Source organism: Xenopus laevis, chromosome 2L (assembly GCF_017654675.1).
Source record: "Xenopus laevis strain J_2021 chromosome 2L, Xenopus_laevis_v10.1, whole genome shotgun sequence".
NCBI classification, from domain to species: domain Eukaryota; kingdom Metazoa; phylum Chordata; class Amphibia; order Anura; family Pipidae; genus Xenopus; species Xenopus laevis.
Window position 1 is genome coordinate 141,972,950 of NC_054373.1, and position 25,387 is coordinate 141,998,336.

At 39.6% G+C, this 25,387-nt stretch overlaps 1 protein-coding gene across 4 annotated transcripts in view; it reads left to right on the forward strand.

Moving 5' to 3' along the window:
* The window catches only part of prpf40b.L (pre-mRNA processing factor 40 homolog B L homeolog), a 35,837-nt gene extending 11,448 nt beyond the window's left edge, over nucleotides 1-24,389 (forward strand). For 3 of the 4 annotated variants that reach the window (XM_018247351.2, XM_018247349.2, XM_041582481.1), the window contains 21 exons: nucleotides 1,068-1,121; nucleotides 1,913-2,023; nucleotides 4,468-4,588; nucleotides 4,847-4,874; nucleotides 5,841-6,023; nucleotides 6,919-7,030; nucleotides 8,975-9,039; nucleotides 10,108-10,272; nucleotides 11,144-11,252; nucleotides 11,498-11,648; nucleotides 12,501-12,634; nucleotides 13,661-13,775; nucleotides 14,305-14,396; nucleotides 15,876-15,992; nucleotides 16,072-16,209; nucleotides 17,026-17,121; nucleotides 17,568-17,729; nucleotides 20,585-20,687; nucleotides 22,358-22,419; nucleotides 22,579-22,746; nucleotides 23,834-24,389. In XM_018247351.2, the coding sequence (XP_018102840.1) occupies nucleotides 1,068-1,121; nucleotides 1,913-2,023; nucleotides 4,468-4,588; nucleotides 4,847-4,874; nucleotides 5,841-6,023; nucleotides 6,919-7,030; nucleotides 8,975-9,039; nucleotides 10,108-10,272; nucleotides 11,144-11,252; nucleotides 11,498-11,648; nucleotides 12,501-12,634; nucleotides 13,661-13,775; nucleotides 14,305-14,396; nucleotides 15,876-15,992; nucleotides 16,072-16,209; nucleotides 17,026-17,121; nucleotides 17,568-17,729; nucleotides 20,585-20,687; nucleotides 22,358-22,419; nucleotides 22,579-22,746; nucleotides 23,834-23,926 (2,379 nt within the window). In that variant the 3' untranslated portion in view covers nucleotides 23,927-24,389. The remainder of the gene's footprint in view (nucleotides 1-1,067; nucleotides 1,122-1,912; nucleotides 2,024-4,467; nucleotides 4,589-4,846; nucleotides 4,875-5,840; nucleotides 6,024-6,918; nucleotides 7,031-8,974; nucleotides 9,040-10,107; nucleotides 10,273-11,143; nucleotides 11,253-11,497; nucleotides 11,649-12,500; nucleotides 12,635-13,660; nucleotides 13,776-14,304; nucleotides 14,397-15,875; nucleotides 15,993-16,071; nucleotides 16,210-17,025; nucleotides 17,122-17,567; nucleotides 17,730-20,584; nucleotides 20,688-22,357; nucleotides 22,420-22,578; nucleotides 22,747-23,833) is intronic. The other variant, XM_018247350.2, reaches the window with a different exon arrangement.
* The last annotated feature ends 998 nt before the right edge of the window (nucleotides 24,390-25,387 follow it).

Sequence of the window (25,387 nt, forward strand, 5' to 3'; positions counted from 1 at the left end):
GAAATAATCAAGTCACGCTTCACTCTTCTTCTCTCAGCACTTGTTTATTTTCATTCTGTCTTTAGACATTTTGAATACAGCCTTTGGGGGGGGGGACTTGTTTTGTCTAGAAGATGTATTGGAGCTCACACTTTTAAAATCACCAGAAATCTTATTTCCCTACAAGCAGGGTCAGTTATTTTGTTTGTAATGGAATCAGTTATTTGAGTGATAATACATCTGGGGAACAGAGCCCCCCTATAAGATATATTGGATCTAACTGTCAATGAATATCTGACACCCAACTCCTGCATGAACACAGAAGAAAGAGATGCTGAGAGAGGAAACTTGATTATTTCAGAAAACTGTACAGAATTTGTAACTGATAATATTTATTCTTATTATTTCTGTATTATGAAGATAATATAAAATTTTCATTTTCAAGATAGTTCTCCTTTAATTCTGTTTATAGAAGCATGTAAAGCATCCATAGCACAAACATAATATTTTGGGTAGTCTGCCAACCATAGGCGTATGTTAAACTAAACACTTTTATCAGAACTTGTATGGAAGTAGCAATAGAGGTTACTCTTATTGCCAGGTTTTGTGTTTATGTATATATGGATGTATGTATAACTTAATTGGTAAAGCACTGTAGTGCTTTACACTGTATAAAATTAAAATATATTAAAAGTACACACTGGGAGCACAAGTAATATAATACATTAAATATATACGAAGTACACAAAACCTATATAAGAACTTATGTGCCATGTGGTAAGACAGTAGCAAGGAGGCCCCTGCCCCATAGAGCTTACAATCTAAACCTTTGTGCAAAGAAAAGTACTTGGGTACCAAAGTTCCTCCAGGCTGTCTTATAAGTCTAAATATCAGATTTTGTTGATGCAATAATGACTGGTATAGACAGTAGTAGTAATATGTAGATCCTTAAGGCCCGTTGGTGGACACTGGCCAACCATTAATTAACCCATTAATACTAATGTATATTCAGTTACATTGAAATCAACAAAAAACCTTCCTGTTTTTTTTCTCATGTTTTTGCCTCTCTTATTTTGCTTTATGCCTAGGTGGCGAAGGTAACTGCGGAGGAAAGTTCATTAGCTCTGGACATTCCAAAAAAGGTTTTTATTGCTTGTGTACTATGTATAGCTGGGTTCTCCAGTCTTGTAGTAGGATTTGTTTCATGGGGTGTGTCAATGTTATATTGTAAGCCTTATCCAGCTGACTATAAAATGAGGACACCCTGGATGTTTAATAAATATGGTTTGCTAATTGAATTACTTTTTCCTTAGTTTCTGATACATGAAATATGATGTTGTAGTGCTTCTACAACCTTGTTTTGCTGTAACAACCTCTCATTCATGCTACTTGGTGTAGTTGCTGGAATTACTGTTCAGGGTGAATGTATCAGCGATGAACCTAACGTAACTAACAGGTTTTGCCTGGTATAACCAACTTTGCCTGCTATCAGTATAAAACATAAGTGAGTTGTCTGCAGCAGATAAAATATAATGCCGTGTTGAGGCTTTTATAGGGTGTTAACTGACTGGTCCATATCTCCTCCTGTATAGCCTTTCATTGGTGCCATAATACCCTCACAGCAGTATTGTTTCACCTTGTGCCACAGCTTGTAGCAAGGGGGGAGCCAAGTTTATTAACTCTTGCCTTATAGGAAGCTAGCAATGGCATGGCCAAGGGACCAAAGCTTGACTTTATATCAATATATTAGTGGCTGGTAGTAGTGAAATAGGCATAGCTGCAGCAGGCACAGTTTGCTTATTCAAATCACAGTGCAGAAGGAAAAAGTAAATGAATTGTGGGGTTTTTGAGGGGAGATCATGTCCTTGATTGATGATACTTTGGAAGATCTGAATTGCGATCTGCTTTCCACTAATTCCTATTGTTGTGGTAGAAATCATTATGGACTGAACACAAGGCACCTGATGGGCGCACCTACTACTACAACTCCGATACCAAACAGTCTACATGGGAGAAGCCAGATGAGCTGAAATCCAAAGCGGAGGTGAGAATGGAAACAGTTCAACTGCATAAGAGGCAAAGGAAGAAATATGAAGGCAACTAAAAACCACTTCTTTCCCTAGGGGTGGTGGTTTTGATATATTAAAGCTGGGAAGTTTATCATATGAAACAGGTGTGGCGCAAATCAGTTAGTTACACATTTGTGAAATATAGCAATTATTATCTTTAATAATTGGATGATGAACTTAAATATTCCCCTTAAAGGCACTCAAAGGGGTTGTTCACCTTCCAACACTTTTTTTCAGTTCAGTGTTTCTGTTTTCTATGTGTGATTTTTCACCTTCTTAGGGTCAGGCCACACTGGGCGTTTTGGGGAGATTTGGTCGCCTGGCGACTAATAGCCTCGTCTTTGCGACGATCAATCTCCCCAAACAACTTCCCTCACTCTGCGCCGGCTAAAATGAAAAGGAAGGGCCACACTGGGCATTTGGGGCGATTGGTCTCCATAAAGACAAGGCGATTAGTCCCCAGGTGACCAAATCTCCCCTAAACGCCCAGTGTGGCCTTACCCTAAACTGTTCTAAATTGATACATTTATTTGATACATTTCTTATCTTTGGCCCTACTGAGTAGAATCACTGAGTTTCAGTAAATGCAGCTGTTATAAGTTATACAATAGTTGTTAACACTCCAGAGATACTGCTGAGAACTGTATCAATTAAATGTTGCCAAATAGTTGCTAATACTACAGAGATGCTGCTGAGAAATGTATTAACTAAATGTTACACAAGTGTAACAATTTACAGTCTGAATTACTAAGCTGCTATTTAAACACCAGAGACAGGAGCCTTAAACTAAGATTTTGGAAAAACGGAAAGTAATTGAAAAAAGTCTTTATTTCTGGAGAACAATCTGAAAAAGTGATTGAAAGGTGAACATCCCCTTTAAATCCCCTTAAATCATAAATCAACTGCCCCAAGTCTTTTACTAGGGGTGGGACCAGGAGCCATTTATGTTGTAATAAAGGGAGTTGAGGCAGTCACTAACCAGTAACAGAACATGGTCTGGGTGCAAAAGCCCTGAACCTACACCTTAGGGAGATTTCTCCATCTTAAAAAGCAAAACTTGCACACCAGAGCAGTGAACCTTTATTTTACATCAAGGCTTACAACATTCATGGAAACTTGATGCATTTTTCTTACTTTGAAAGAATGTTAACATTAGTGCATTTTTACCATGTGTCAATAATGCAGTTAGTTGTGGAACAAACCCAAGGCAGCAAGTTGACTGCAATACTCTTTATTGGGAAGCAGAGTTACACAACATGTTTTGGGCGAAAGCCCTTTGTCAAGTGTAAAGGAACATTTTAAAAAGCAAACATTTAAAACCTCATGTGACTCATCCAGTGCATCATGGGTAAACCATTAACCATTTAGTTAACTATTACATATCACATTCAATTAAGGTGCATTATGCTAAAGTGCAGCGTGAATAAATACATTTATCTCAAATACAAGTGCATCAAATAACCATTGCATCAATTATCATGACCTCAATCCATATATAATACATAATAATATTACGCGTGATTAATCCATTAAAATTCCAATTCATATAGTGAATACATATTAATATCCCAATAAATTCCATAAAAATACATTTAAAATCCACGTAACTGCTTGATCTCTATTGATTTCTATTGGCAAAAACAAGGGACGTCGATGGGATCGGCGGTAGCTCCATCCCTTGCTAATTTATTTGTCTATGACTTAGAAAAGAAATTATTCTTGAAAGAACAATTTTCACTACTATAGGTATGTGGATGACATACTGATCCTTTGGGATGGACCATTAGAAGTGTTTGAAAATATGGTAAAGATGGCAAATGAAGCTCATAGAACGATCAAATTTACAAGTGAGTCTTCTAATTGTGTCATTAATTTCTTAGATGTACAAATTAAACTAGAGAATGACAGCTTGGTCACTAATTTGTACCGCAAAACAATGGACATACCTATAGTAGTGTTTGATGTACCGCAAAAATGGTCAACTAACTGCATTATTGACACATTGATTTGGGATATCGAACACAGGATAACCCGTGGAATTAAACCAACAAAGACTTTTGGTGAGCCGCACCCATTCCTTTATTTGCATTTTTACCATATTTACCATCAAACACGACACAACATGTGATGCAAATATCCCTTGAGCTAAATGACAATATTATAATTTAGGATTGCAGGAACAATTTAATGTAGTTGTTGTGATAAGACTGCAGATTTTATTATGCATGAGATTTCTGAGATATACATTTCTGCTTTGCCTAGAAACTAAGTGGCAGACAAAATCCACTAGAGGACTATTTAAATTAATTTGAAAGTTTCAGCTTAACTGCTCATTACTATACAAAACAACTGAACCCCAAACTATCTATTGCAAAGAGCATCGTGTTCTCATCATCATCATGTTCTGCTCTCTGTACAGTTTCTCCTCTCACAGTGTCCCTGGAAAGAATATAAATCTGACACAGGCAAATCCTATTATTATAACTCTCAGACCAAGGAGTCTCGCTGGACCAAGCCCAAAGACCTGGATGAATTAGAGGGTAAGGGGACACAGCTGAAGGAAGAGGAAACCATTTTTAAAAGGCCTTAGAAACAGTTTAACTTAGTATAAGGGAATGTTTATAGCAAGTCAGAGACTGTAAGTTGAGGTTGTAATAACTTCAGAAGTTTAAAAAAAAATGTAGAATACAAAATATTATGTTGAGGGCAATACTGAATATTACACAGCGATAACAAGTTAGGCAAAGTTAGTCATATCCAGCCTAAACTGAAACTAAAACGTATTTTTTTTTTTGCAGCACTAATAAAGCAAAAGGAGGAAACTGGGTGAGTCTTGGGCATATAAACCGAGGTTTAGGAAGATGTGGTGAGATATAAATACGGCACAGGGGTAGCAAATCAATATTGCATAACAAAGTGGGAACCAGTATCTACCTCTGTATGCGTAATGTACATGGAAAACACAGAAAGAGAAATGCTTCCTATATCTTCTTACATATCTATTATTGATATTATTATTGATAAGAAGCATTTCTAAAGCTCAAATAGGAGAAGGCTGTATACGCCAACACATTAAAGGAAAATTAGAGGCATAAACACAGGGGGGTGCTGAAATATTATGCACTCAGAGTGATTATAGCTTTAGTTCTGTTTTAAAACTACATACATATTCTGACTGATGCAGGAGATATAGATCCTCATACATGTAATATTTCACATTACATCACAATCTAATTAAATACAGGGCCTGTGCAAGTTGTGCTCTGCACCCCAGGTACCTGCCAATGGTTCGTGAGCTCTAATGGTTTTAGGGCCTGTGTTGTTTCTAACATGGGAATTAATTTCCTTTGCTTTATTTTGTGGTTTCACCCATTAGATTTTGAGTGATGCACCCTTTAGTTCATTGTAGGGTGTTTGCAAAGGGTGCGTCTGTGTAGTAGTGAATCATGTATACATACAATATTTTCTGTGCATGCCACAATGATATATGTGTTCTGGTGTCCAAACCTGTGTGTGTGTGAGGGTTGACGAGCACACATCTTAGCAAAGTATTGCATTTCTGTAAACCATGAAAAGCTTGTCAGTGTACAAAACCTGATCATAGTCACTGAATTTGCAACATTTTATTTGTGACAGAAGGGCAGAGCTTACTGTACATTATGCCACGATCATTTTAATTTTGTATGATTAATAAAATAATGGAGAGAAGTAAGAAGGCAGAGCACAAAGTATGTATGACCTTTGGTAAAAGCTTGAATTGCAAAGTGACAATAAATATGCCTACTCTTCTAGTGCTGAACAGGAGACCCAATCTGCTATCTCCAGCCCCTCAACTGCAGTTTCATCTGATACAGAGATGACACCCACTGAGGAACCCATTGTATCACAACCCAGTATACCAGAGCCAGTAGAGGCATCAGAAGTAGAAACTCCACAGGAAGAAGCTGTGCCGTACCAGAAAAATAACTTGAACAGGTATTATCCTGCCACATTGTACTCAAAACATTGGTTTGACTGCAATATTAAGGCTAAACCATTTTGACCACTGTGGCCCACTGAAAGAGAACAGCACCTTATTTGCCACTTTCTAAAAGCCAGTTTATCACAATGATTGACAGTGACTGGCAAACTTCTCAGGAACAGATGACTTTACAGTGTAAAGCAGTGACACATGTAGAGAGCAAGAGCTTATATGAAGAGGGAGGAGTCGAAATTCAGTTTTTTTCTTCTGTCCTGCCTCCGGAGGTGGATACTTACCCTACAGTGTCTGCACTGACAGGAAAGGCCGTTGTAGAGAGAGCACCGACATAGTCCAAAAAACGACCAGAAATAAATTTACAAATTGTCTCATAAAATCACTATATTATATTACAAGTTAATGTAAAGAATGAACTACCCCTTTATGTAAATAAATGGCTCACAGGATGATACAAGAAAGTAGGTTACACGTATAGTTTTCCTGTATGTATTATTATCTTTTATTGCTATACCCCTGACATGTTACCGAGGGTATGACTAAATATTGTTCATTAACATTTGTCCCTATCCCATTAAAGTTTACAATCTAATGTCAGTAATAGGTCAGGTAGGTGAGATGAGTTCGCGAATTAGACAAGCTCTTTTGTGATTCTGGATATTGGGTTGGGTTTGTGCTTATGGCTTCCTGTTATAAATTAGGAGAGACTGACTCCCTGCAACGAAAGCTGTTAAGTGATATATAATAGCTATAATCTCTCAATGTCTCCCTCCCTCTCTTTCTTTCTTTCTTTCTCTCTTCTCTAGTATATGCATGTGAGTCTGTGTTACACACATTTATATAATTTAGGTAATAATGAATTCTTTCTGGCATCTTTTCTTTGCCTTTTTGCAGTGATCCACTCAGAATTGAGGATGGGGTTAAGGTAGAACCAGAGAAGAGGTCTTATAGCTGGAATACAAAGGAGGAAGCAAAGCAGTTCTTCAAGGAACTCCTGAAGGATAAGGTTTGCTTTCAAGTCCAATTCTGTCCCCTTTGGTTTGTTATAAATAAAATGGAATCTCCCTGCACTATATTGTATATTTCAGCATTCATTCTGAAGCTTCACGGGATGTAATATAGTATGAGAAAATGTACTAATAGGGCTCATTTATAAAAGCACATGCAATTTTGTAGTAAAGAGCCCTATTTTTACCCACAACTCAGCATTTTCCAAAGCAGATTGCACCCAGTTTGTTTTTATAAATGTGGACACTTTTTAGCATCTGTGTTGGTAAATCAAGTGGAAGTTGCAGTGTTGTGTTTTCTTGTTCAGTGCAAATGGTATAATTTCAGGAGGACCAATTTGTGCTGTGTCCATAAAGACTCATTAGGTGCAAGTCAGGCCCGGCATGCAAAGGGAATCCTCGAAGTAACCCTCCTAAAGTGAGATATAACTTCCAAACACTTTTGCTTCTGTATGCCTTGAACATTGCACCTTTTGTACAGTTTCATCAAAGCAGTCTGGACTAGTGCATTGGTTATCACTTCTTGTCCTTTTGGCTAAGATCAAATGTTGTGTCTTTTCTTATCAGTGGGTGGGGTGCATTCTAGCTAAGGGATGTATCCACATGAGGGTCAGAGAGGCTGGCACATAATTTGATCTTGAGCTCGTAAACCTGGCCTTGCAAACCTAGGGTGCCAGAATACCACTGGTGTTCTGGGCACCTTGTGCCCTCTTGCACTTTATTACATGCTTCTTGCTCTTATGCCCCCAGCCTTTTGGCGGAGGCTAAGCAAATTTTATAATCTGGCCGATAAGCTTTTTATGAATTTTACTTCTTATTTATTGTTTTTATGCACTTTTTTTCACTTTAGCACTTATTTTGAGTTGGTGCAATAACTATGGGTCTGCTCTAGTCTAGGGGGGAGATGTGTGGCCATTTGGCTCCTTTTCCTCCTGAATCCGACCCCCGAGTGGGCTCAACGACTTTGGACCTCTTCGGAGGTCATTCCTGAAAGCCTTGACTGCAGGGAAATGGAAAAAGAGATCCCCTTAGCTTTGCGGCTAGGGTTGCCACCTGGCCGTTAAAAATGATGGCTGATCCCAATGTTATAAATAGGGAATAAAGATAAATATATAGGAAGGCCGGTATTTTTTTCCAAAAAAGGTAGCAACCCTATTTGCGGCGAAGGGTATCTTGAAGACCCTTGCCCCCGTCGGTGCCTTTTGTGCCGGGGGGTCTAGGATAAAGGGAGCCTTCTGGCGAAGTTGGTTCCGAAGAACTCTTTTTTTTTTTTTTTTTTTTTTTTTTATCTTAAGCCTTTGACTGGATAACTCTGAGATGGGGACTTAGTCTTTTTTAAGGCTAGTCCCACTGCACCCTTGCACTTGTGTGTGCACTTTGTGTGACACAAGCACTTGCATAATGAAGCACGCTCGAGCTTCCATAAAAAATTGCTTATGCGCAAAATGCAAAGACTCTGTATAGGTGCAAGTACCTTTTTGAATTGCATTTATTTGCACAGTTATTTCCACATTTTTATGCTTTGCACTTACATTCATAAATAAACATGTTCTCTATAGGTTGTGCACTCTCATGTATTCACACACATTATGGGAGCAATATTGTACTCACAGCACATTGAGGTGCTCATATAACATTTTTATATGCTCTCGTGTCAGTCAGATATTCAGCTCATAAATCTGAACCTAAATGGTAATTTTTGCTCTTACCAAAAATGATAGTAAAGATGTTTGTTTTGCCATTTCTCTGTCAGTAAATGAGTTCCCACAAAGCCTCACTGATCAGCGGCTGTTCTATCAGATGTCACTGTACAACATTTAGTGTGGGGGGGGGTGAGGACCTGAAATGTAAAAGGATCCTCTGTCTGAGTTGCAAATTGTTGCACCTAGTAATAGTAATTATTAGATTGTTATAATGACTTTACAAATCAATTTCCTGTGCAGGGTGTTCCTTCCAATGCAACATGGGAGCAAGCAATGAAAATGATTATAAATGATCCACGATACAGGTAGGAGCTACAGATGTCATTGGATTGATTTTTTTCCTATGTGGTACTGTTGTATGTCCATGTTTGTGATTAAACTTGATTTTCTCTAATTTATTATATAACATGAGAAATCCTTATGTAATACTTCTTCTAATTTCAAGTGAGAATGGTTTTGGCATTGTAATTATCTCTCAAAACTATGAGCAGCAGCAAGGAGCAAATTCCCATGTGTAAAAAGTAGGATGAAGTATACAAAAAAGTATCATTGTGTTAAAACAACCTCACTTTCTGGGAGACGCAGGAACCGTAAAGTAAAAGCCCCCTCCTATGATTGCAAGACAAAATTACAGACCCTCCCACCACTATATCCTCCCCATTACCAGGTACCTTGGTTTTAATTAAGTCCTCTCAAAATCAAGAGGTTAGAGCATGGCTTCAGTAAGGCACATCACAAGGATACTTTGCTCAGTAGTTAGCATTAACTCCCTGGATGCTACCCGGTACAACTTTCTACACCAAGGTTCACTGCCTTGTTAACTTTATTCTATATACCAAATGAGAACAGTATTTGGGGGGTATACACCTATATTTGTCAGATTACAGAGTGACTCTGACTCTTGGGAGATGTTCTCTCCTTTCCAATCAGTCAACTTCCTATTCAGTTATTGATAACTAGGTGCCTGGTGGTGATGGTGAGAATATAGTGGTGGGATGTTCTGCATGTTTTCCAGGGGACAGTGATGTTACCCAAAGCACTTGCTGCACATTAGGTATGCACCGAATCCAGGATTCGGTTTGGGATTCGGCCAGGATTCAGCCTTTTTCAGCAGGATTCGGATTCGGCCGAACCGAATCCAAGTCCTAATTTGCATATGCAAATTAGGGGTGGGGATGTAAATCTCATGACTTTTTGTCACAAAACAAGGAAGTAAAAAATATTTTCCCCTTCCCACCCCTAATTTGCATATGCAAATTCAGATTTGGTTCGGTATTCGGCCAAATCTTTTGCGAAGGATTCGGAGGTTCGGCCGAATCCAAAATAGTGGATTCGGTGCATCCCTACTGCACATCCCATCCTTTTTTACCTAGTGCTCTTCCAAAACTGAGTGAAAAGAAGCAGGCGTTCAATGCTTATAAAGCCCAGCGAGAGAAAGAGGAAAAGGAGGAAACCAGGCTTCGCGCGAAAGAAGCTAAAGAAAAACTGCAGCGCTTCTTGGAGCAGCATGAGAAGATGACTTCAACCACACGCTACAGGTAAGTGCCACGAGGGGTGGAAGATACTGAACAAACATACAGTTCATTTTGGATGCAGACTCACTTAGAATGATTGTTGCAGGGTCTGACTTACTGAATATTTGGATTTATTTAATGTGCTGAATAAGCCAGCATTTTAGAGGCTACAACACTGCTAGACTTGATTGTAAGTTATTGGCGCCTGATAGATACCCAGAGTCATTCCCCAAGTAGCAAATTGTTATTGTCTTGCATATAATCTTCCAGGCCTGTTGCTCTTGTGCTGTACAATTATAAATCTCTGAGCACCACAAAATGAAGACAGAAGCCCTAGAATAGTGAGATATTTTTTTACCATTTGAGGGGAATAGCAAAAGGGCAACATTCCTGCTAAGATTAGACCAGATTTCTATTGGGCAGTTCTGAAGGCCTGCAATTACCATTGTTGGCCTCCGCTAGATATTGTCATGTTCAATGTGGGTATATTTGGGAAAGAAGTGCCAGCTGTAGGCATTGTGAATGGCATCACTTATCAACCTCATATTTGTGCCTGTAAGTTACCCAGTTGCTCCGATGTCACGATAATTGTATCTATATATATATTTATTCACACTCTATTTATTGAATTGATTTCCTTGTATGTTGTATTAATGGTTTGTTTCAGGTGTACAGCACTGCTTAACATTATATAAATGTACAGTAAAGTGTATATACAATCATAGATTATTTAAATATAACCCTTACCCTTAAACATGTGCTATATTGCATATAAACCCGCCAGATGGAAACATTGATGGTGCTATTTGGAGCATTTATTTACCACTTTCACACGCATATACTTTTTCTGATCATTTTTCTGTAGAACCATATAAGCATACCCTCTGTTTCATAGGAAAGCTGAGCAAATGTTTGGAGAGCAGGAAGTTTGGTCAGTTGTCCCTGAGAGAGATCGTAAGGAGATCTATGATGATGTGCTCTTCTTCTTGGCAAAGAAAGAAAAGGTAACTGTTACTATGAGCACCACAATAGCTGAATGTGTTTTACTTGCATAGCTGAATGACCTCTTGTAAAATGGAAGGTAATCATTACCATTGAGCACCATAGCAGGTGTTTGTATGCTACTTACATGCCTATGTGGCCTCTTAATGAGTCACTTAAGGTCCTGTCTATCATGCGTAGACATCTTGTGTGTTCTTGTAGCCTGTGCATGGAGAAGATGTTACCTGCATTTGTGTTCTTTGTTTAGGAACAAGCAAAGCAGCTAAGGAAACGCAATGTTCAAGCTCTCAAGAATATTCTAGACAATATGACCAATGTTAGCTTTCAGACCACGTGGTCAGAGGCCCAGCAGTACCTCATGGACAATCCAATGTTTGCTGAGGATGAAGAGCTGCAGAGTGAGTCCATTGCTATATTTCAATAAATAAAGACCTAAGCTTGTGGACCACTTTGGTGATGTCTGGTCATTTATAGCAGTCAATCAAATGTTTGCTTTTAAAGGAGAAGGAAAGGTTAAAAATAAGTAAGCTTTATCAGAAAGGTCCACCTAAATATACCAGTAAACTCTCAAAATAATGCTGCTTTGAGTCCTCTGTCAAACAAAACACAGCATTCTTTCCTTCTATTGTGTACACATGGGCTTATGTATCAGACTTCCTGCCTTCAGCTTAAACCTCCTTGCGTGAGCATGCTCAGTTTGCTCCCCTCCCTTCTCTGCTGTAATCTGAGCCCAGAGCTATAAGTGAGCAGGGAGAGACTCAGGCAGGAAGTGATGTCACACCAAGCTAATACTGCAGCTGCTATCCTAAACACACAGAGAGCTTCTAGAGCTTTTAACTCAGGTATGGTAAAACATTCTACAGAATAAATATAGCATTCTAGCTTGCACTATTGCAGCTTATCTATTGCCAATAAAATGCCTCCGTAGCTTTCCTTCTCCTTTAAATGGGTAGCCTGTAAATGCTAATTGCTGATTGGCTGCTATGTGTTGCTAGAACAGGAGCAAACACTGTGCCTTTTATTACATTACACTTACATTAAACTTAATAAACAGTCATATATTTTATTTTTATTTCAAAATCATCCTGGTACTGTGGGTGCTTGGGATAATACTTCCAGCTGAAATAGAATATTAATAAGGGTCATGCTGTTATCACTTAAACACAGTAAGTCATAGAGCTTTGATAAGCTGGGCAGACAATGTATTGGTTTCTTAGTCCTTTATTATTTGTAAGCCATTTTATTCCCAGATATGGATAAAGAAGATGCACTTATATGCTTTGAGGAACACGTCCGTGCACTGGAGAAAGACGAGGCAGAGGAGAAGGAGAGAACCAGGCTCAGAGAGCGACGACAGCAACGCAAAAACAGAGAATCTTTTCAGGTACTGTACATATTTACATTTAGGACAGATGTCCATGCCCAAGCCTGTAATCCCTGTTTTACCTTCAATACAAACAGTTCACTCAGCGCTTATACTGTCAGGTTTCTTGAGTGCAGCTTCCCCTTTTTGGTCCACCCTGCTGGACTCTCCAACACAAAACAAAACTCTGCAGGGAAGTGCAAAAATATGTGCTATGGCGCAGTACCCTTAATTATGTATAATAGTGCCAAGTGCAACACACTACGCTAGGGCATTTTCATTGTTTACTTTGGAATCTGTTCCTTTTTTAGGTATGAGGATCCTTTAAATTTAGATTGATGTTTTTTTAGTTTTCTCTCCCACTTTATTTCTATTGGTTCCTTACCCTTTATATATCTGTGTTGTATTTTATGCATTTGAGCCTATGATTATGTGTCACGTAGACACGAAACATGTAAGGCTTGAGATGATTGTTCAATAAAGACTTGCCCTTACGCGTGCCCTACGCTCTCTCTTTCCTTGTTGTAACAGCAGCAGATTTATTGTTGGAAGTGAGGGATTTGTGCCTAAGAGACATCAGATATTTAAAAACACATCTTCCTTTATCACTTATAATTTGCTACCATTTAGTAATTCTTAAACAAAATGTTAAAAAAAACTGGCAGTAGATCATGGGATCAGGAATAGGCTGTGATTATTTTTAATTTATAGTTCTGTACAGGGTCATAACTAAAGAGGAAGCAGACCCTGCAGCTGCAGGGGCCCCAGGAGGTTTAGGAGACCCTATGAAGCCCTAATTAATGAGCAATTTCAACATATATCTGATTGGGAGGCTCTTTAACCTAAAGGTTCACGTGTCCTCCTTACAAACAGAGAAAATATTTATTACTGAGTACATTAATCTGTTTATGTTGTGAGTGCAGAATGGTGAGTCCTTCTTGACAATTATTGTGCCCACTGATGTCATTAATTGTGTATACGGCCATGAATTACACAAAGGGAACAGTAGGTAGAGTACATGAACGTAGATGTACTTGCACCTTACAGGTATTTCTCGATGAGCTCCATGAGACTGGCCAGTTGCACTCAATGTCTACCTGGATGGAGTTGTACCCGTCTATCAGTACAGATTCACGCTTCGCCAACATGCTGGGACAGACAGGTGACTCTCAGCGTGATGCTTATTTTGCATGTTCCATAGACTCAGACTCTTCTAATTCAAATATGATTCGTTTGGAAAGAACTTTAGTGAAATGTGTGTAGGCCTTGTCCAGTCTAACAATAAGAGACTGTATTTGTGTATTGTCATATAGATACATAAGCTGTAAATATTTGTTCTAACAACTGTAGAACTGTAGACTGTGGCCACAGATTTACATACAAATCTGGAAGTTTAAGATGATCTTTTATCACCTGCTGCCCAAGAATTTGAGACCCACCACAGTGCTTTCAGCTCATCCTCCCTTTCACTTCTGCTTGAAATGCCCATGAGCTTGATGCATATTAAAATAAAATTCTGAAAGAATGAGCTTGGTGCAGCTGATGCATTATAGCTCTTGTTGCAGCACTAAAGCTGCTATAGGAACCTGCTAGATTTAGGTGTATTACTGGCCTACCTTCAGAGTACCGATTTAGTTGGCCTGTAGTTCTTATATATATATGTTTTCTTTATTTTGGGTTTTTCCTCTTAGGTTCAACACCTCTAGACCTGTTTAAATTCTATGTGGAAGAACTGAAGGCACGTTTTCATGATGAAAAAAAAATCATTAAAGATATAATAAAGGTGAGAACTGTGCGAATTTTCACTAAAAAGACAATTTGCGGTGACATCGCCTATTTACTAAAAGTCAAGTAACACACTTCGTTAGCGCAATGCCTTGTTGCTGGAGAACTTTTGCTGCATTTGCCAGGCAAATTTTCACTCAGGCGAACGATCGGAAATCCGCTTATTTTTCAAAATGAGAAAATTTTAATTTGTTACCCTTTTCACTAAAATCTATTTTGCCAGCCTACATAATAAGATGAAGCTACATCCTCAACATTATTATGTCAGTGACATTACTTCCTGTATTCCAAAAGCCGTAAGCAAAAGTCAAAATGCTGGTGTTTTGTCATATTTAAAGTGGGATTAAGTTTACAAGTTGTAAAAACATCTTATTACACTTTTTTAACGTTTAAAGCCACTTGGCTCATGGCCTAGGACAATAGAGGATCTCTGTCTTCCTTTTGCGTCCTTGGACATTTTTAAAAAGAAGTGGCCACTTCATGAAACCGCATCAAAAATTCGCCGCCGTCCATTTCGCAAATTTCATTTGAAATTCGCGAAACGCCCCAAAATCGCCCATCACTATACGTGTAAATGTCTTATGTAGTTGTGTGAAGTGTGGCGGAGACTTCCAAAGTAAAAGTAAATGCGCCCCCAAGTGTTGCTGGTTTCTGTAAAAGGGTTGTTTGCCTTTAAATTAACTTTTAGTATGAAGTAGAGAGTGAGAGACCATTTGTAATTGGGTTTCATTTTTTATTTGTGTTTTTTGAGTTATTTCACTGTTTAGTCAGCAGCTCTCCAGTTTGCAAGTTAGGGTCCAAATTACCCTAGCAACCATACATTGATTTGAATAAGATACAGGAATATAAAGAGGAGAAGGCCTGAATAGAAAGATGAGTAATAAAAAGTAGCAAAAAAAAATTAACTTGTAGCCTTAACAGAGCATTTGTTTTTTAGATGGAGTCAGTGACCCCCATTTGAAAGCTGGAAAGAGTCAGAAGAAGAAGGCAAATAATTCAAAAATTAGAACACATACTAAAAGATAACTTAAAAGATGAACAACCCCTTTAAAGCTATTGAATCCGATACAAAACGACAGATATCTGCTTTAAGCAATCACCTGACTCAATAATGAGCGCCCAAGGCGACTCTCCTAATCAACATGTATATAGCCAGCTTGTCTGGATTCCTGTATGGATACTCAGAAATAGGAAATGGAAGGTTAATGGCCAGCCTAATGATTGAGGAATACAGCAGCAGACACAATTCTGCTCATATGTTGGGGCTTTAGTGAATCTTTTAGGACAGAAAAAGTAATGGAAAACAACAAACACAAGTGTGACCATTAATTAAAATAGTTTCCCTGGTTATCATTGAAATCTATTTAATGGCATGTGTTGATTCCACCATGTTGATTGTCGCCAAGTTGATTAATAGGCATGGGCCAGTGCCAAAATGCTTGGAATTACCTCTGATTGTTTTCCCTACTTCTTCCAGGATCGCAACTTCAGTGTGGAGGTGAACACCACTTTTGAGGACTTTGCACACATCATTAGTTTTGACAAGCGGGCAGCAACACTGGATGCTGGAAACATAAAACTGACATTTAATAGTGTAAGTGACTTGGAGCAGCTGGCGCAATGGAAGGATGGGTGGAAACTTAGGGCTAACTTGGTTCTCTCAATTGGCCTAGCTGTTAGAGAAAGCTGAAGCTCGGGAACGTGAGCGCGGAAAGGAGGAGGCCCGCAAAATTCGGAGGAAAGAAGCTGCATTTAAAAGTATGCTGAAGCAGTCTGTTCCACCTCTGGAAATGGACAGCGTCTGGGATGAAGTAAGAAATCCATTTCTGGGTGGGTAGCACTGTGTAAAGAGCACTGGACTGTTTTACTGAGTGCCGGGCCACCATGTTGTCTCTTGTCCCAAGTATCCTCTGTGGCTGCCCTGGGCTGTGCTCATATACAATACCGTAAAAGTTCTAGTTTTACTCTACTGGGAAAAGAGACAAGATGGTGACATGGTGCTCAGTAGAATATTAACTGGGTGTGAGCTTAGCAATTACAGTCATTGCAGGGTGCCAACAAATTGGCACAATCCCCAAATAAGTTACCCTTTCCTTGTCCATCTACGATAATAACGTTAGGGGGGGGAAAAGAGTTTTGAGGTGCCCCGGCATGTAAGAAGCCACAAATACATCTGAGAGATACATCAGTGAGAAAATGCTTTCATTAGTCTTGTTCTGGTGTAAGGCTTTAGCACACTGATATATTAGTTTGGGTACATGTGGCTTAATGTTTGGCAGACAAGTATTGCAGACAAATGAGAAACATCTAAGCAGACCAAAGAATAGAACAGTTTTGGTCTATAGCACTGCACACGCGTACACACACACATTCTCAGAAGTTGTTATTTTCATGTACATTTTCTGGTGACCTCATAAAAATACAGACCTCTTAATATGGCAAAATATGTACTTTATTTTCTTACCACAACATTAAAAGGCAAAATGGCTCCTGTCTTACTATACTGCGCATGCACAAGTCTAGCTTTTTGCCAGTGAGCCTCAGGAAATATGCGTTTTGAATTCTAACTTCTAATATTTATTAACATAGAAATTCTAACAAATCTCTTCCTGTCTGTGTCTCTTTAGGTGAGGGAACGCTTTGTTGGTGATCCTGCCTTTGACCAAATTACTGTGGAATCAGAAAGAATCCGCCTGTTTAAAGAGTTTGTTCATGCAATTGAGGTGATTTTCCTCCAGGAACCGTTTTTTACCTTTCTATTTACTTTATGGGGAAATGTTGTCAAGCAGCAGAAACAATCAATAATTTGGATAATTCTCCAATCACGGTGTGATTTATATACCAGTGCATATACACTAGGGATGCGGAATCTGGATCCTAATTTGCATAAGCAAATTAGGGCAGGAAGGGTGAAAGAGAACCACATGTGCAGCCAAAAATCTTTTTATTTCCTTGTTTGCGTGATGAAAAGTCATGTGATTTTAAGGATTCGGTTCGGCCAAATCCTGCTGAAAAAGGTTGAATCCTGGGCGAATACTGAATAGAATCCTGGATTCGGTGCATCCCTAATGTACACACACAAAATGGATTTGCTTAAGTTATTGGTGTGCGTCACATGTTTCAGTAGGGTCAATATTTGTAGTTTAACTATGTACCAATCTCTGGGTAGAATGAATGCCAGCATCACCATGCCAGAAACAAGAAGCACTCCAAGAAATCCAAGAAGCACCATCGTAAGCGCTCACATTCCCAGTCCCCGACTTCTATGGACAGAACAAAGAAGAAAGGTCAAGAGAACGTCCAAGGGTGGGACAATCCTGCAGCAGAGAAGGTGAGCCCTTTAACTTGCAGTTCTCTGCGTGGCACTTGTATGTGAATAATGTAGCCTGTATATGATTACATCTGGCACTGAGGATACAAATTATAGTATATCATACCCACTACAGGTATGGGATCTATTATCTGGAATGCTTTGGACCTGGGGTATTCTGAATAAGGAACTGGCTCCATAATATGGAATTCCATTCCTTACACCTTTAAAAACATTTAAACAATAAAAATCCCATTGAAATTTTTACCACCAACATGGATTTATGCAGTTTATCATCAAGTGCAAATTACTGTGGGATATAACAACAGAGAATCTGTGGCAAGAAATGTCGTCTAGTAGCTGATGCAAAGTCAATAAACAGTATATCTGCTTTACATTCAAAGTCAAAAATTAACCCAAAATGAAAACATTGCCTAGCAACCAGAGTGCTAAAATTGTAAACTGGAGAGCTGCTGAATCAGAAGCTAAATAACTCAAAAACTACAAATAAAAAAAAAATGAAAACCAGTTACAAATCATCTCATAATATCACTCTCTACATCATACTAAAAGTTCATTTAAAGGTGAACTCCTTTAAAGAAACAGTAACACCAAAAATTAAAGTGTTTTAAAGTAATAATATCATGTACTGTTGCCCTGCACTAGTAAAACTGATCTGTTTGCTTCACAGCAGCTTGTTTATATGAACTATATTAGTGTTTCTGAAGCAATGGCGGAAAAAAGACTATATGGCTCAGGTTAAATAGTAGATAACAGATAATACCATTATGTTCTACAGAGTTTTTCTGCTATCTGCTGAGTAACCTGAGCCTTTTCTCTTTTGAATGGCTGCCCCCATTGCTACACAGCAGCTTATTTATATAAACAATAGTAGTGTTTCTGAAGGAAAGACATCAGTTTTACCAGTGCAGGGCAACATTGCATTATATTGTTATTACTTTAAAACACTTTCATTTGTTGATGTTACTGTTCCTTTAAGCTGCTTGTATGTTTTTGAAGTGTGGGAGGAAACCCCTGTAGACACAAGGAGGACATACAAGTTTGCAGATAGTGTCCAAGCTGGAATTGAACTCCAAACCCCAGTGCTGTAAAGCTGGGTGTTACCTCTAGGTCACTTGTTGGTGCCATATTTCCTGCAGGCCTAGACTGGCAGTCTTATTTATTCTGGCAAATGTCTGCTGTAATATAATCATCGACTGTCACATAATTTTGGGTCTGTGTGGAGCTCATTGTGCCTCTGTGTACTTAAACTGCCAGGGCCTATTATTATTAATATCAGTATGGACATGTAGGGGTGCTTCAAAGACTGCTGTCCCCTTCACCAACTTAACCTTGTTTGTATTAGAGTGAGTTAGGGAGCAAATTGCTGGTGCGGAGAGTATATTATTTTAATTTTATGATGAGGTTTCTGTATTCTTCCATTGAAGACCAATATATTTCTTGAGTTTTGTGCTCTGTAGAGAATACCATTCTAAGAAGTTAATTTTAGCGGTATGCGCTGTTCTGTGCTCTAGCTACCTATAACCTTACCTAGATTGTGGAGTGCAAAGACATAAGACTCAATTAATATGTAGTGTGTTTTGCCCTTTTGTGCCATTCTGGATCATTATAGTATTGATATGGTGGAGCTGCAGCTTTGAGCTATGTGCAGCGTTTCATTCTATAGTGACCATTAGTGATGGGCGAATTTCTCCCGTTGCGCTTCACCGGAAAATTTGAAATTTCCAGCGAAATTGGCGACACGGCAAAAAATCTGCGAAATTAGAATTTTGACGCCGGCTGAAGTTTCGCAAAATGTATTCGCCGGCTGCGACAAGTGGAGATTCGCTGGGAATTTGTGCCTGACGAATTTATTCACTCATCATTAGTGACCATCTGTAGAAAAGCCATAAAATATATGCAGTGTAGAGAAAGAGAAGAGGTCTGGAGAAGTGAATTTTTATTAAAATAAGGCCAGAACTCAGTCGCCTCCTCTTTGTTTAGAGAACTGCACTGGGGTCTCAGTCGTCCTCAGGAGTCAGTGAGGGACAGGGTGGGAATAAAGGGTAGGCAGAATAGGCATATGCTTAGGGTGCAACAGTGGTGGTGGGGGCTCTAGTCACAAAACTCTTCTGTCTACCACTAGTCTGGGCCCTTGCCCCCCCCCCCACCAGCATTCATGGGAAGGGAGTTGCTTAGGGGGCCCAGTTGGCTTGGCCTGGTGCTGGCAAGAGAGTTATGATGGCCGCAGACATGCAGATTATTAGGCTATACCGAATATCCGTTCCAATCTTCTGACCTACAACTAACCATTCCGATTAATATAAAGTAGTAAAGAGAACAAATCCCACAATGCTCGGGCCACTAATTGACAGGCAGCAATTGTACCAAAGTTATGTCCGACAAATAGTAGTGACAGCCTCCCATTGATATAGTCAGATAGGCAATACATGCAGAGATCTTATCAGTAGCCAATATAAATCTTTTAACTTGTCCAATCAATTGAATGACCGAACGCCATGGCATGAAAAATGTCGGGACAATTCACACACGGTCTAAAAATCATACGAATCTTCATTTTGTACGATGGTATCTTTATGTCTATGGCCAGCTTTAGTCCACTGGACTGATTAATACAGGCATCTGGTTGGTTATTGCGTGTTACTGAATTGCGTGAAACTTTTTAGTTTGTTCCTAATGACAATTTCATGTGCACTTTAGATAAAAGGCAATTTGCATCTCGTATGGTTTGTTTATATTAAAGGCTATTGTGCACTTATTCTTCCTTGACCAGACATAATTGTATTCCTTGCCTCTGTGAGTGCATATTGCATATGCTTTTTGTATTTCTATGCTATGCATTTATGTTCTTGTAGGGGTCAGAATCAGAAGAGGAAAATCACCATCATCGGACACAGAAAAGGAGGAAGCGTAACCATTCAGAGTCAGGCTCGGAAATCTCCTCTTCTGCAGATTCAGGTAAAAGGGGACCCCAGCACCCAAGTAGCTGTGCATTCCCTGTAAGCAATGTGTGAAGCTGGAGGTGGAATGATATAGGAGACAGTTGACTACACACCAAAGGGAAATAGAGCTAATCTGACCACAGGGTAATGTTAGGAGGTGGGATTGACTCAGTAAATGGGTAATTTAGTTATTATAACAAAACATAAGGGCTGGGATGAGGGAGAGGAGTACGTAGATTTGTTATAAGAATGATGCACGTTCCACCTTTTGGTGTTACTAGTTCTTTTCAGATATATAGGACCAGTAACACTTACCCCATATGTAATAAAATGCACTAAGGGGGAAATTTACTAAAGGGCGAAGTGGCTAATGCTGGCGAAAATTCGCCAGCGTGACGTCACTTCGGGACTTCGCCGATTTACTAACGGGCGCTGGCATAAATTCGCTAGCAAAGGATATAGACTGTAGCGGTACTTCACACTCTAACGGCAGGCAAATTTTCGCTCTGGCGAATGGACGTAACGACGCTAATTTACTAAGATGCGGATTTTACTGAACGTTACCTCTTGCGCGATCGTAATTTTTTTTTAAGGTACACCCGGCTTCCCCCTACATTTCCTAACATATGGCACATAAACTATACACTGGACACACATGTAGGGCACTATAACAACTTTATTTTATTTTATTAAGGTTCCCTGGGCTTGTGTAGTGTAATGTATTTGCTGCAACATATACGTCCATTGAAATGTAACTTCCCGTTGTATGCAAATTAGCCAACGCTAGCGCAACTTCGCAACCATCCGGCACAGGCGACGAAACTGCGCAACTTGGTGAATTAGCGTTGCGTGAGCGAAGTTTCGCCTGGTGAAGTCTAGCGATGGCGGCGAAGCCGTCGCTGTCGAATTTTCAGCGGTTACTGAATTTGCCCACGTGCAGTAACCAATAGTAACCAATCAGCAGGTGACATTTACTGGTCACCTGTTCAAAAGCAAACATCTTATTTGTTTGCTGGGCAAATTTAGTGGGGGTAAGTCTGCCCAGGAGCAGTTACCCATAACAACCAATAAGATGCTTGCATTTAAACAAATGGGCAGTACCTGTTGATTGGTTGCTATGTGTTACTGCTCCTGGGCAAAATTAGTGTCATTTATTATATAATCCCACTAAAGTTAAAAAAAAAATAATGATTTAGATAGGGGCATATTTATTAATTTTGGTGACAAACATCACCAGTGATGTTGCCCATAGAAATTCGATTTTGCTTTTGTTTTTTAGGTGACTGTTCAAATCTAATTGTTTATTGGTTGCTATGGGCACCATCACCATTGATGTTTGTCTCCGTGTTAATAAATGTGCCCCATAATTCGTACAATTGTGTTTGATTCAGAAACTCTTAAGTATTGGCAACAGGGAGAGCCACGCGGAGCTCTATAGGGCATTCCATTCTACAGACGATTTATATTTAGAATACAATGGCTTTAGTACTAAAGTTTAACAAGGATCAAGTGGCCTCCATGGCTCTCTTCAGGTATAGGATGAAAGCCTTTGTTATACAAAAGAGCCTACTTGCCGGATGCCAGACATAATCTGTTAATAATATTTTCATGTAATACCCAAAGCTCTTGCTACATTTCACTGGGGTGGAATTAGTGATTAAAGGGGCTCTTTATTCCCCTGTACAGAACACAGCTCCAAGAAGTCTAAGAGACCGAAAAAGAAAAATAAGAAAAAGCGCCACAAATCGGTGAGTTTAGTGGGGACTGAATGGTAAATTCCTTAGAAATCCAGCTCGGTAATTCTACTTGATGGCAACTAATGGTCATTTGTGTGAAGGATGGAAGGAAATGGTTTAGTTGGTAATTGCTAGGGTGGTGCTTGTGCTGTTTATTTTCTTTAACATTAGAACAGTCCAGAGAGTGAACCTGAGAGAGATAAAGAGAAGATTAGGAAGGAAAAGGAACAGGAGAGTGAAGCAATAAAAGAGAGAACAAAGGAGCGAGAATGTGACCAAGAAGCTGAGCCCGCAGACAGCCGACACAAATCCCCAAAGCACAGCACACGCAAGGAGAAAGTAAGTGAGGGTTTCACCTGTCAAATCCATTGCACTCGTGTGTTGTAAATAAAGTGCCGTCCCCTGTCATAGGATTGTACTGGGTTTCACAAAATATTGGGTGCCAGGTACTATTAACTTCAGGGGGGGCGGTGCTGTATTCCATGTATTGTTCTGTGCAGATATTTGGATTATTATTGAAGGGAAATCGATTACAGCCCTTACCAGTAGCACTAGCTGTCCCTGCTAGGAGTAGCTCCCATGACCATGTACCACAGTAGCTTTGCTAACCCCCTAATCACATTCATTGTGTGTGTGTATATAAACATGTTTAATGCCATGTTATTACTACAAATAATATATATTTAAATATCCAGTATATAAATAATCTGATTTTGTTTTGCAGATGTTCGGTTTCCACATTTCTTTATGAGAATATTGTTAGATATCTGGATTTTCCATAAAATGTTACAAGTCCCTCCAACTTCAGTGCCGTTACTATTTAAGGTCATGGCACACGGGCAGATTCGGGGAGATTAGCCGCCCAGTGACAAATCTCCTCTTCTTCGGGGCGACTGATCTACCTGAACTGCCTCCCCTGCTCACCCGACGGCTAAAATGTACAGCACCTGCGGGATGACACTTGGAGCGTGAGGCGACTTCGGAAAACAAATCACTCCAAGTGCCATCCCACTGGCAATTTACATTTTAGCCGCCGGGTGAGCAGGGAGTTAGTTATGATTAGTCGCCCAGAAGAAAACAGGAGATTTGTTGCTGGGCCCTGACCCTGAGTGTTGTTGTCTATAGGTCACTTACACACCTTGCACACTATTATTTAGCAGGTTTGGAAGAGAAGTGCATGATAATTGAACCAAGTTGCACGGCTATTTAGCTGGACAAGTTGGGCTCTAATGTCAGAATAATCAGTGTTTTGAATTCTTGCTCACAATAAACTAATGTTACAGAGGGCCCAGTTCACAAGAGCTTACAATCTGGAAGATCTAATGTTGCTGTGCCTTCTGTTCAATGTTCTTGTATTTTTCCCTGTGGTGTCTCTACTGTCTGTGTTGCTTCATCTTTCTGTTTTTCATTATTGTTTCTGTTCCAGACAGGCTGGGACACATCAGAGAGCGAGCTCAGTGAAGGAGAGTTGGAGAAGAAGCGGAGAAGCTTGCTACAGCAACTGGGCGATGATCAGTAGATAGAGGCAGCTTTTAGGCACCGGACTAGTGTGTGGTGTGGACTCCATTTTTGTTCTTGTTTTAATTTTTGTTTGTTTTAACTTACCTGTCTGACATAGTTTAAACTTTTCCCTTAGGCTAGTGGCACACAGGCTTCACAACTGCACCTGCCATCTCCCACTGGTCTGACAGTGCTAGAACAGGCAGTTATTGGCCTGAAAACTCTTTAATGGGTAATTTTAAACCAAAACCTCCCTTGTGCTAGTGGGAACGGGAAGGTTTCACACTTCTCTGTCAACTGATTTAAGCCCTGTGTGCCAATTGCTTTGCATAGATCCTAGATTTATTCCTAATGCTGGATGATAATCACAGATCCTAGCTGATAGAACTGCAAGATCTCTCACTCCAGGGGGGACTACTGAAGAACAAATAGGTGCCGTCTCTAAAACAGAGATTTACTAAAACTTGTTGTAAAGTGAAATCTATTTATTAAAAAAAAAACAACAACTTCAAACTCAGCTCTTTAATTGATTTTGATTACATGTACAAATACTTAAAATTGATAAATCTACCACTCATAGAGTAGAGATAGTATATCCAATGTGGCAGGAAGCTGCAGTTGAACTCTAGCCATACAAGTGGGACATCTGTGAGATCTCTTAGGGCACAGTGCTATTTGTTGTGGCTACAAAATGCTAGAAAATACTCTGCCCTAGGGCCAAACTACCCACCTTTGGGTGGGGCATATCTGGGGGAAAGATATGCTCATTTGATGACTTTCCTAAACAAGCTGGATGGATAGTCACCTTAAGGGCTCTTACAGCGTTTTTAACTGCGATCCCCTGCTTTCCGGCTTCATTGTTCAGCCGCAGGGGAGCGCAGGAGTAGACGCACTGAATTCTTTTCAATGGGGCTGTACTCACACAGAAGCATGTAAGCTCCAAACGCAGGTTGGGATGCAGCATGTTGCATTTTGCCGGCGTTCGGTGCTTACATGCGTCTGTGTGAGTACAGCCCCATTGAAAAGAATTCAGTGCGTCTACTCCTGTGCTCCCCTAAGCACCTAAAAACGCTTGTCTGTAAGAGCCCTAACAGCTGGTGGATTTGAAGTGCTAGAGTTTAAAATGCAGGGAGTTTAAAATTCAGTAGTAAAAATAAAGAGAGAGCATTTGGAAAAAGTCAGTTTCTGTTGTCCTATCTGACAACAACTGAACTGAAAACATTTTTTGAAAGGTGAACAACACTTTGGGGCAGATCCACTAAAGGGGGAAGTGGCCGAAGCTATTGTTAATTCGCCAGAAATCATATCTGCAAGGACATCAGCAATTCATTAACAGGCGTAGAGGACAATTCGCAGGGGAATGAGACCGTCACTAGTGTTCATTCGCACTCTGGCGAACGGTCGTTACTCCGCAAATTCACTAAGATGCAAATCTCTTTCGCCAGAGTTTACTTCGCCACCTCAGACCAGGCGAACTGAT